This window comes from Bos javanicus, chromosome 22, assembly GCF_032452875.1.
Source record: "Bos javanicus breed banteng chromosome 22, ARS-OSU_banteng_1.0, whole genome shotgun sequence".
Taxonomy (NCBI): Eukaryota; Metazoa; Chordata; class Mammalia; order Artiodactyla; family Bovidae; genus Bos; species Bos javanicus.
Window position 1 is genome coordinate 10,570,235 of NC_083889.1, and position 12,414 is coordinate 10,582,648.

The 12,414-nt window shown below is 44.0% G+C and overlaps 2 protein-coding genes across 8 annotated transcripts in view; one reads left to right on the forward strand and one right to left on the reverse strand.

The window, feature by feature from the left end:
* Positions 1–2,695, reverse strand: part of MLH1 (mutL homolog 1) — an 88,190-nt gene extending 85,495 nt beyond the window's left edge. For 2 of the 7 annotated variants that reach the window (XM_061395844.1, XM_061395841.1), the window contains exons 1-2: positions 2,430–2,695; positions 205–295 (exon numbers count right to left, since the gene is read on the reverse strand). In XM_061395844.1, coding sequence (XP_061251828.1) covers positions 205–295; positions 2,430–2,545 — 207 coding nt within the window. In that variant the 5' untranslated portion in view covers positions 2,546–2,695. Of the gene's footprint in view, positions 1–204; positions 296–1,968 lie in introns of all 7 variants that reach the window. The other 5 variants (XM_061395842.1, XM_061395847.1, XM_061395845.1 and 2 more) reach the window with 5 other exon arrangements.
* A 169-nt stretch (positions 2,696–2,864) lies between these two features.
* Positions 2,865–10,636, forward strand: EPM2AIP1 (EPM2A interacting protein 1). Its single transcript, XM_061395878.1, has one exon. The coding sequence runs from the start codon at positions 3,033–3,035 to the stop codon at positions 4,857–4,859; it is 1,827 nt and encodes a 608-aa protein (XP_061251862.1). The 5' UTR covers positions 2,865–3,032; the 3' UTR covers positions 4,860–10,636.
* The last annotated feature ends 1,778 nt before the right edge of the window (positions 10,637–12,414 follow it).

Here is a 12,414-nt window from a genome sequence, read left to right on the forward strand (position 1 = left end):
TCATGACTCCATCCCTGACCTCCTTACTCTCCTGAACGCTGCCCGGCATGGAATAGGTATTCAATAAATATTTATTGTTGAAGTTCTCAAACAATCCCACCCATAAAAGCCTGAAGTTTCCAGAACAGGACAAAGTTCCACCACTTCCCGCAGATGCAACACAAGAAGCACACAAACATCCTGCTGCTCTGAGGTTTTACTCACCCTGATCCCAGTGCCATTGTCTTGAATCTGAATCAACTTCAGGCCTCCCTCTTTAACGACCACTTGAATACTTGTGGATTTTGCATCTAAACTGGCAAATCAAACAAAAAAATAGTAATTGATCATTCTGCAGTTATTCCAATGCACGTATTTTAAAATGAATCAAGGCATAAGAATAAACTTCAAATACAAGACTGATGAATGTGTTTTTCTTTTGTCTTAAAGACTCTGAGACCACAATGTTATCAGCTTACATGTTGTGAGAGAGGGAAGGAAAGAAGAGAGGGGCAGAGGGGGCAACCATCACTTCCAATAGGACATTCAGCAACATTTCTGCTCCTTTAGTTCTAAACTAATTCTACCATCTGTTACTCAAACTTTATTCAGCCCCAGGACCCTACATGACCCTTATAAAATGTCACTAAGGAAAAAATTCTCTAAGTTTTTCTCCACTAGCCTCTTTATGAAAATATATGTTGGGAGAAAGAAAAAAATGGTGCTGCAGAAAATTAAATACACCTTATTACCCCTTCAAAGACAAGCCTACAAGCATAGAACATCTAGAGAGAGAGAAAAGAAATCAGCCTGGGGCTGCATGAGAAAAAGAACTTACCTCCTCTTTAGGAAGATAATTATTTATTCAGAAATAAGATAATAAGTTACTTAAATAGCAAAGAACTTTCTCAGGAGTCCCTGAATTGAAGTTGCATTTAGCCATCTCGACTTGTGTATTAAAACCAGCACAGCTAGACGCCATACAAAATTTCTTGGAGAACTGTAAGCCCGTGATCTAATATGTGTAGTGTTCCTGAACGGTACCTTAACACACTTCAATTGCTCTGTTAGTTAATTCTAAAACTGGAGAAACAAAAGCCACCATTTGCCAACTATATAAGTAAAGTCATAAGGAGAGACAATGCTCAGATTCCCTGCTTCTTCTGTCCATTTTCTGATTCTCTTCCTTTGTCCTGGTGGTTCTTTCTGACCCACTGTTCTTTCATTATCCCCATGGTTGTTTATGTTTTCAGAACAATCCCTTTACAAACCTTCCAACTGGAACTTGTTTTTTCCCTTTAACGTATGGATTGTATTAACATCAATGCATTTTTTTTTTTTTTTAAATATTTGGCTGCACCAGGTCTCATTGCAGCACGCAGGATCTTTAGTTGCAGCATGTGGGATCTAGTTCCCTGGCCAGGGATTGAACCCCAGCCCCCTACATTGGGAGGACATTATCTTAGCCACTGGACCATCTGGGAAGCCCCACATCAATCAAAGCATTTCAACACAAAGGAGCCGACACATTTAGGTATACTAGGAGCCTCTGCCCTTTTTGAAGTTGACAGTTTACATCTAACCTTCTTTCCACGTTTTTAACCTCTTCCCTCCACAATGGTTGTGTGACAGTTCTAAACATCAGAATCCCCGGAATACCCCCAAGAGATAAGGGATCTTCGAAGTGACTCCGCAAAAAGGGTAGGAAAATCCTAAGTGGGTGATTCGAAAGAATAGCATTGAAACATGTATAAATCACATGTGAAACAGGTAACACCAGTCCAGGTTCGATGCATGAGACAGGGTGCTCAGGCTGGTGCACTGGGATGACCCAGAAGGATGGGATGGGGAGGGAGGTGGGAGGGGGGTTCAGGATGGGGAATACATGTACACCCGTGGCTGATTCATGTCAATGTATGGCAAAACCAATACAATATTGTAATTAGCCTACAATTAAAATAATTAAAAAAATTCTAAATGGGGACTAACCTGGCAATAATAGGAAAATCACACATTAAACTCTCCCAACAATTAATTTTGAATATAACTCAAAGTGAATTGTACCGTTGAATGTCGATGGACGACTTATGGAATAAGCAAGAAACTGATAACCCATGGTACCGTTTGAAAGAAGAAAGAAATTTAAATTATAAAACTTTTAGACATTCAAAAACTTGCACCTTCTGCATATACAGTTTAAAAGGGTTTCTTAGTTAATAGCATCATTAAAACAATGATGCTAAAATACTGGTTTACTGTCCTTGCTCCCCCAACAACCCTAAAGTCTCGCGAGACCGCTCGAAGACACGTGAGGGGAGCAGACAGTAGCCTGGGCCTCTGCAGCCGCGACCACACACACTTGGGTTCAGGGCAGGGAGGCGTGTCCGCGCCATCCATAGCGGCGGTCCGTTATGTAGTGGCCTTCGAGAAAGCCTTGACTCCCTTCGTACCAGTTCTCAATCATTTCCTTGATGGCATTAGCCGGCCGCTGGATAACTTCCCCTGCCGCGATGCGGTTCACCACTGTCTCGTCCAGCCGCCGGATAACCCCCGCTACAAGCGACATTTTGGCGCCAGACGATCCCCGGGTCACGGCGTGAAGCTCACTGGAAGTACCTCCAGCCAATCTCCATACAGTTTCTTGCCCACGTCCTTCCCTCAATCCTGTTGACGAAATCCAGCCTAACCCTCGGGCTGTAGCGTCACTTCCGGACCAGGAAGCTACTGATTGGGCAGCTCTAATGCCCGTGAAGTCCGTGATTCCGGTTTCTTAGTCCCGCCCTAACACGGCTTCCGTTCGCCTCGCAGCTAGAAAGATGTGCGCCTGCGCGCTTGCAATCGCGGCCTACTCTTTCTATTGGCTCCTGCCTGGGGCTAGGGAATACGAAATCTCCAGCCAATAGGAAAGGACGCGCGGGTGCCCCAGGTTGGTGTCCGCCGCTGGGGTGATCTGGCGCAGAGCGGAGGAGGCGCTTGGGGCCCCTCTCCTGCTCTTTCCTCCCCTTTGCTTGCGGCCTCCCAGAGGTCGGCCCATCTCCTGTGGCCTCCGTGAAATGTGGATGACGCCCAAGAGGAGCAAAATGGAAATCGACGAGTCTCGGGCGTTCCGGGCCGAGTGGACCCAGCGGTACCTGGTGGTGGAGCCTCCGGAGGGCGAGGGCGCCCTGTGTCTGGTCTGTCGCCGCCTGGTCGTAGCTACGGGCGAACTCGACGTCAAGCAGCACTACGAGGCCGAGCACGAGTACTACGAGCGGTATGTAACGGAGAACGAGCGCGCGGCGCTGGTGGAGCGTCTGCGTCGCGGCGACTTTCCGGAGGCCGCCCCGCTCACTCCGGAGCAGAGAATAGCCCGTGCAGGCCTGGGACTCGCCCGCCTCTTGGCCTTGAAGGGTTGCGGCTGGGGCGAGGGGGACTTTGTGCACCGGTGCATGGCGGTAATGCTGAGAGACGTGCTGCCCGATCACGTAGGCATTATGGATGGCATCGATTTATCTCCAGAGACCACGCGGCAGAGGGTCCTGGACATTCACCAGAATCTACGCAGTCAACTTTTTAACCGAGCCAAGGACTTTAAAGCCTATTCCCTTGCCTTGGACGACCAGGCTTTTGTGGCCTATGAGAACTACCTGCTGGTCTTTGTCCGCGGCGTCGGCCACGATTTGGAGGTGCACGAAGAGCTTCTGACCATAATCAACCTGACTCATCACTTCAGTGTTGGCGCCCTCATGGCGGCAATCCTTGAGGCCCTGCAGACGGCCGGGCTTAGCCTGCAGCGCATGGTTGGACTGACCACGACCCACACTCTGAGGATGATTGGTGAGAACTCAGGACTGGTGTCATACATGAGAGAAAAGGCTGTAAGCCCCAACTGTTGGAATGTGATCCACTATTCGGGATTTCTTCACTTGGAACTGTTGAGCTCCTACGATGTGGATGTTAATCAGATCATAAATGCCGTATCTGAATGGATAGTTTTGATTAAGACCAGAGGCGTGAGGCGGCCGGAATTTCAGGCTTTACTGACTGAATCTGAATCAGAGCACGGTGAAAGGGTTAACGGACGCTGTCTGAACAACTGGCTTCGGAAAGGGAAGACTTTGAAGCTAATATTTTCTTTAAGAAAAGAGATAGAAACATTCTTGGTCTCGATAGGAGCCACGACGGTCCATTTCACAGACAAGGAATGGCTCTGTGACTTTGGCTTCCTGGTGGATATTATGGATCACCTTCGAGAAATCAGCGAACTATTGAGAGTGAGCAAAGTCTTCGCTGCCGCCGCCTTTGACCATATCTGTGCCTTTGAAGTGAAGCTGAATTTACTTCAGAGACAAGTCGAGGAAAAAAATCTGACACATTTTGCTTCCTTGAGCCAAGTGGTTGATGAGCTTAAAGAGAATCTTCAAGAAGACGAAAAAGTACTCGATCTTGAGAGGTATCGAGCGGTGATCTGTCGCCTACAGAAAGAGTTTGAGCGACATTTCAAGGACCTCAAGTTCATTAAGAAGGACTTAGAGCTTTTTGCTAATCCATTTAGCTTTAAACCTGAATATGCACCTATTTCAGTAAGGGTGGAACTCACAAAACTTCAGGCAAGTGCTAACCTTTGGGAGGAATACAGAACCAAAGATTTAGGGCAGTTCTATGCTGGTCTGCCTGCAGAATCTTACCCGATTATCAAAGGGGTTGCCTGTAAGGTGGCATCCTTGTTTGATAGCAGCAAAATCTGTGAAAAGGCTTTTTCATATTTGACTCGAAACCAACACACTTTGAGCCAGCCTTTGACAGACGAACACCTCCACGCCCTGTTTCGGATTGCCACCACTGAAATAGAGCCGCGCTGGGATGATCTTGTGAGAGGAAGAAATGAATCCCATCCATAAACTCTTGTAGTACAACATTGAAACACTCAACAAGAATCCAGTTCTAAAAGCAAACATCTGTTTGACTTTCAAGTGTGCTAATTTGGATTGTGGGAAGGCACCATGTTCTTCATCAAAATTGATCACAATTGATACGCTTTAGACAGATTTTTTTTTTCATCTCAAGAGGCAACATGGGACTGACACCTGCAGACACCTTTTTTTTCTAAAACTGAATTTCATGGCAAAGTCATTATCTTTTGCTTTTATGATATAATTGTTTTTAAAGAAGTTTAGTACTAAAATGGGAGTTGAATCAGAAGTCTGTTTTTAAGGTGTCTTGAAGAAATTTTGCTCTTATTTTAACCAAAAATGTGTTAAAATTCTGATGCGTATAGTCTGAAGGTATCAGCTTCTTAAATATATGTTTGAGCCAGTTTGCAGAAACTCACATAGCAACTGCAGAAGCTTCTGCAAAGGAGGAACGTACATACAGTGGAGGTGTTTGTCTAATTATCAAAATGTTGGAGACTATTTTTTTTTAGACATGTTTCTGAGTCTAAAGTAAATATATTTACTTACTTTAGACATATTTCCTCTCTCTCACCTTCCCCTGCCCCATGGTAGTGATAATGATATTACTTAGGAAATTTTACTCAAGTTGAGTAAAGTTTTAGTCAGAGGAGCAAGAATTGTTTTAAATCGCTAGTTTAGGAGGCTTTTACAGTTTGGAAATCAGACTAACCGATTTTTGGCAGTTTCCCGTGAATGCTTCGCAGTTGGGTGCCGTTTTTATGAGCTTGCCTGTTAGAAGACTATGGTAAGTATAGACTCTTAGGGGCTGCCCACTAGTCATTCTTTGTACTCTAGACAGTTTAGCCCTGTCGAAAAGGATGAGAAAGAGAAGATGTTTGCATCGCAGGATCAGGAGCTGTGAGCTATTTTAGCTTATTTGTCCCATCGGCCTGGGTGCTACAGCTTTATAAAGAAATCCTGCTAAAAGGCAATCCTTTATTTTAAGGTGATGTATCAAATGTTGTTTGTGACTTTAAATGGATTTATTATCAACTTGCCATTGTCTCACACATTGTGTATTTAAGACTGCACAAGGGGAAATATTTTAACTCTCCAGAAGCAGCTTTATTTACTGATTGTAGCAGTTTCATATATTTTAGTGAGGCACCTGCTTTGGACTAAAACAGTAATTTTCAAATTTATGTCAACCATTAAAAAATCTTACAGTAAAGCCAAATATGTGAAATGATTTAAGGACAGGACCCAACTTAGAGATCTGCTCAAGTACCATTTGAAAACTTGTGCTCAAGTCCTGTCTTAACTCTTGGACTGCATTTCTCTATGGTCACTAATTCAGCAAATTCAAGGAACCAGAATAAACAAGAATTTAGAAGGAATTGAAGCCTGAGCAATCAAAATAGAACCAAAATCTTGACAGTGGTTCTCAATCAGACAGTATCTCCTCCTTTAGAATGTAGGGAAACAAAGGAGACTGTTTTTAATTGTGACATTCATTAGGAGGGAGTTCTGCTGGCATGTGAGCATGAATGACACCCTCCCCTTGTGCATAGGATAGCACAGCACAGTATAAACTTACTCCTTCCAAAGTTCCAGCAGACCGCCCCCGACCCGAGTACATCATCTGATCTTGAGGGAGAAGGCAAATTACCGCTAGAAGCAGAATTAGAAGGACAAGTTAGGCTAATTGATAACATTTGATGGCGGAAACTAATTCCAGCATTCCAGATTTGGCTGGTAAGATACAGTCAAGGCCCTGATAGGTTCTAGTAGCTCACAACAGCATTTATAAATCAGTAGTTGGCACTGAGCCAGATTAAAGGGCTCTGGTTTATTACACACAATTAGTTTAGGGCAGAAAAGAAAGTGTTCTGTATTACTAAGATACTTAGCGAGAATGGTCAAGTTAAGATTTGGGTTAACAGGGAGTAAGCTTAAACGTCTGGAGAAACAGCAGATTAAAAAAAAAAAAAAAAGAACAAAAACATCTGCCGGTAATTTTCCAGCAGTTTGGAGTATTCACTTGGCAGGTGCCTTATGGAAAGGATAATTGGAAGACCTGGAAGCTGCTTCTGCTTTCTAACTCCAGTTTCTCAAATGCTGAAGTTTTGTATATTTTGTGAATTTCCATTATATGTTTTCCTTAGGGTGATCATAAAATTAGCTCTGTAGTCACTGACTGGGGGAGATATAAGCCCAGAATTTTAAATTAACCCTGAACAATAGAGAATTTGCTATGTAAATTAGCCTTGTTTGTTAAAAAAAAAAAAGTGTGTATTTTACTGTTTTCTGTACTAAGTAATTCTGTAACTGCATGGCAGTCTTTACAAGTTATTTTTTATAATATAGCTGTTACTGGTCCTGTCATATCCGTGAATATGGTTAAAGTAAGTACTATTTTTTTTTAAAAACTTTTGTGTCCCAGTATCTCCCATTCCTACTAGTTTTCTTCAAAGATTCGTCTGTATTCCCGCTGTCCCATATTGTGCTCTGATCACTCTACCAAGTTTCCCAAGTCCTTGTCAATATGCCGAGCCTCTTCCCACCACTGACCGCCCTCCTCGAAATGCTTGCTTAGTTTGGCTCTGGGGAGAGACCACCTCCAAGAACGCGTTCTCCATCTTCTTTGCAGGCACCTCTTTCTCTTAAACATCTGTGTCCTTGGGAATTTTTAATTTGGTTTTAAGCTATCTTGTTTACATTATCTCCTTAGCTGATCTTTTTTTTTTCTTTCATCCCTTCAGTTGCCAACTGTATGCAAATGACTCCAACTTAATGTCTCCTTTCTTGACCGTCCCTGATTCCCGTATCTAATTGCTAACTCAAGTCCACTTTGCTGTCTCATAGGCATCACACATGTCCTTGACCTTGTCCCCCAAAACTGCTCCTCCTCTCCTGGTCCCTCTATCTGTAAATGGCACCACCACTGCCAACCATCCAGTTGGCACAGCCCGAGCCCCAGACTCAGGTCTCCATGACCTTTCCCTCTTCATCCATCACATCCACTCACACACACCTTTCTGTGAAGTCTGTTGCCTAAACATTCCTCAGTTCTCCAGTGTACTCTCCTGGTTCAGGCCATCAGCCTACCTAAAGTACAGCAGTGGCCTCCTCCGTCTCCCCTTGTCTGGTTGTCATCCCTTGTCACGCTGCAGCCAGATTGCTCCGAAGTCTGGTCAATCACTCCTCTGCTTCACCCACTGCTCTTAGGAAAAGGTGCAGTTTATACGCCACCTCTCCAGGAAGCCTTCATCCATTCCCTCTAGACCAAGTGCCCCTACGATGCATCTCTAAATACCCTGTTTCTCCCCAGCCACACACTTGGCACACTTCCTTGATCCTTCTTGTTGATCCTTGCTACACTGTGAGCTTTGCAAGCCTGGGGACCATGTATATGCCTGCTCACTGTTCATCTAATGCTTAGCGCAGTGCCTAGCTTTTCAGTAAATATTTGGATGAGTAAATATTTGTTGTTCTACTCTTCACAGCCCTTTCGTAGTCTTTGACCTTCTCTAGTTCTGCGATGACCTGCTTGCTGGGTAACTTATCCACCAATTGCCAATTAAGAAATGAAACTAAGTTCTTTGTGACTAGGGAATTGTATTTCTAGAATTGAGTTCAGTGCTTGGCATGTGGCTCAAATATTTACTGTGTGAATGTTGTTGAGGAGACACTGTAATTGGCCCTTGTAAACATGAAGTAGTAACATGAAGTATATTCATATATCCACCATGTAGTACTGTCTTTACCTCCTTGATAATAGAAGTCTTCGTTTTTTCTTTCTTTCTAATTGCTAAAGGCAGGCTTACAAAGGAACCTGGATGACAAAGATTGGACAACTATGTAGTGGACTAAAACAATACTTCAGTTGCATTCGGTACCAGAAAAAGATAATACCTGCTTAAGAGTTAATATCTGTTTTCCTTCTGTAAGCATCAACTCGGGGAGAAAACCACCTGCTCTTTTCCTTTACAGATGGTTTCTGGCTCTTCTGGGATTTTAAAGTAAGTAAATTTCACAAAATACTAGAAGAAGGACCCAGTCAGCCCTTATGATCACTAGATACTCCGTTCACATGCTTTCCTACTCGCAGAATGTCCTCATCACTCATCACCTCTCTGAGGAGGGTAACCCGGAAGTGCTGTGCGCTCCGTGTACGCTGCTTCGATTTGCTCTGCTCCTTCGCTTTCTTGGTCTCATGCCTCTCTGAACTTACTTTCTGGGTCACCTGGCCTTCCAGGTGTTGCGAAAGAGCCATACCCTTCGTCTCTTTTATCCCTGAGCCATTTTTTCCAGCTTAAGGAATTAACTGGTGTTACACTCTTAACTGGACTTTTAGACTGAGGCCCATTAACTAATTCAGAGATTTTAACAGTAAGTGTGATTGTCATCCAGTGATTTGATCCTTGCTGTAAAACTGGGTTTTACTCAACCTTTGACATAAAGGATTTCTCATTTTTATCTCTCTCTGTAATTGAGACGTCGCCTCTTCCTACCCAATAAGTACTTGAGTTTGTGAACTCTCTTTATCCCTTGTATTTCTGCTTGCAAACTGATGAACTCTTTACTGAGTTCATCTCTTTCCTGTCTGTTTTGTCAAATGGGACCAACAGCTACCATAAAATATTTTGTTTCCTTGTCTTAAAGAGAGATTCTCTGCCTTCCAGATTCTCTCCAGGGAATTCTTCCATTCCATAACAGGCATTACCCTGTAGAAATTACTCCTTCCGTTCTCCAGCAGCAATTTCCAGAATGCCTGCCAACTAAGTCAGTGTTCAGTACTCTAGATTTTTTGAAAACAGAACCTATTTCTGTATCAATGGGCTAGGTTGCTGTGCGGTAACAACCATGATTCCCAGCTGTTCTCTGGTGGTCTGGCGAGGGCCTGTGCTCTTAAGTCAGGGGTTGAAGGCCGTGGGTGAGGTGTGTCATATGGCCTGTTTGTCTAAATAAAATTTCCTTGGGAGACAGCCTTGCCCATTTGTTTCTGCCTTATCTATGACTGCTTTTCCTCTACCCTGGCAGAGTTGTGGAGTTACAGAAGAAAGTGTCCAGCCCACAAAACATAAAGTGTTCACTGATCCATGCTCTAAATGGTCCTCATTCTGGGGCTCGAGCTGACCAAGCGGATATCACCTAGGGTGTGGCTGCTCATTTAGGGAAATGAAAAAGTAGGACAAGTCACTTACAGGCCCTTTAAGCACTCTCACTGGCCAGGGAAGATCCCATGGCCACCCCAAGCCCAGGGAGTGTGATCCTTCCGCGTGCCTTGGAAGAGAAGCAGAGATATTTGGAAGATGATACTACCAACAAACACATAGCTGTATTTCTCTCTCTCTACAAAATTTCTTTGAAAGTATTTTTTCTTTTTAATTGCGGTGAAATTTACCTTCAGTAAAATGCAAAGACTTAGTGCACACCTTGTAGATTTTTATGTGCACCCTAGAACCCATCAACCGACACTGAACGCTTCCAGCACCCTGGTCACTGCCCGCCTATGCACACCCGCAGCCTGCCACAGATAACCACTGTTCTGACCGTTATCACCAGAGATATGTTTGTTTTAAAGCTTCATGTAAATAATTCTGTGTACTCTTGCTCAGCATTGTATCTGTGAGTTATCCATGTTGTGATTCATTTATTAATACCTCTCTGTAGTGTTCTGTCATGTGACTTAGACCACAGTTTATGAATCCATTCTACTGTTGGTGGAAATTTGGGTTGTGTCCAGTTTGTAGTTGTTATGAATAAAGTTCCTACGAACATTTTGGTGTCTTTCACTGGATGTGCGCGCCCGTGTTTCCCACTATTCTCTTTGGTATATGCCCTGCTCCATACTTCTCTCATAATGATTCACACAGCAACAAGCTAATCATATTTTAAAATGTAAATCAGAGCATGCCAGTCGTCTGCTCAGCATGCTCCAGTGGCTTACTGTCACAGAATAAGATCCAAGGTCCTCATGGTCCACCTGCGTAATCTGTACCCATACAACCCTTTTCTTTCCTACCTCATCTTGCATCGTGTCCTTTATCCTTTCCCCTCCCCCAATGCACTCTACTCTGAACTACACACTGCTGGCAAATTGAAGACTGCAGATAATTTGACCCCATCCTTGGAGCAGTGGTAATCTTCATAGATAATTTTTTTTTTCCCGTGCCACAGGTTCTATGGGACCTTAATTCCCTGACCAGGGATTAAACCCACAACTTGCAGTGAAAGCCCAGAGCCCTAATGACTGGACCACCAGGAAAGTAACTTAAACTACACAGATCATTTTAACAACCCGTGACGCTGGTTTACGTTAAGTCAATTACTGTATGTGGAATAAGAGGCAAATATGCTCTATGAGTCGGAGAAGGCAATGGCACCCCACTCCAGTACTCTTGCCTGGCAAACCCCATGGAAGGAAGAGCCTGGTGGGCTGCAGTCCATGGGGGTCGCTGGGAGTCGGACATGACTGAGCGACCTCACTTTCCCTTTTCACTTTCATGCATTGGAGAAGAAAATGGCAACCCACTCCAGTGTTCTGGCCTGGAGAATCCCAGGGACAGGGGAGCCTGGTGGGCTGCCGTCTATGGGGTTGCACAGAGTTGGACACGACTGAAGCGACTTAGCAGCAGCAGCATGCCCTATGAGTAAAATAATTACTGAAACATAAACCCCTGAAAGGGATTTAGAGATTAAAAAAGTAAAACCTACTTGATAAATTCAAGAAATCTGTAAGGTCCTGCTTATACGTCACTGATTATGAATTACTGTTCACCAATTTGATTACACTTAAAATTTACTGTTACATGCTTACATAAGGGATAGCTAGGTACTGACAGGCGAAGAGGGGTGAGAGGGCATTGGAAGAAGTGCTAATATTAAGCACAACCCAAAGGCACTTACACTTCCTAGATGGTGCTAGTGGTGAAGAACACACCTATCAATGCAGGAGACGAGATGCGCGCGTTCAATTCCTGGGTCGGGAAGATCCCCTGGAGGAGCACATGGCAACCCACTCCAGTTTGCCTGGAGAATCCCATGGAGCCTGGCGGGCTACAGTCCATAGGGTTGCAAAGAGTTAGACAAAACTGAAGCGACTTAGCATGCACGCATGCAAAAGCACTCATAACAAAGGGCTTCTTTAAATGTACCATTATTGGTACATTTTACTTTATATTAAAAATAACTGAAAGAAGTCAACTCAAACACTTAACCACTTTTTTACATAACTGCTGATGTTATAGATGATTAAGAAACACTAAACTGCAGGCTTCCTTGGTGGCTTGGACGGTAAAGAATCCTCCCCGGGTTGGGAAGATGCCCTGGAAAAGGAAAGCGGTACCCCACTCCAGGATTCCTGCCTGGAGAATCCCATGGACAGAAGAGCCTGGCAGGCTATAGTCCACAGGGTTGCAAAGAGTCAGACACGACTGAGCGACTAACACCCATTCACTCCACAACTGCATGTAAAGTTGCATGATATTTAACTTGTTCTTACAAGAAAAGGGGTGGGGGGAAGCCCTATCTACTGTATTTCACTGAGGCTTTAGTG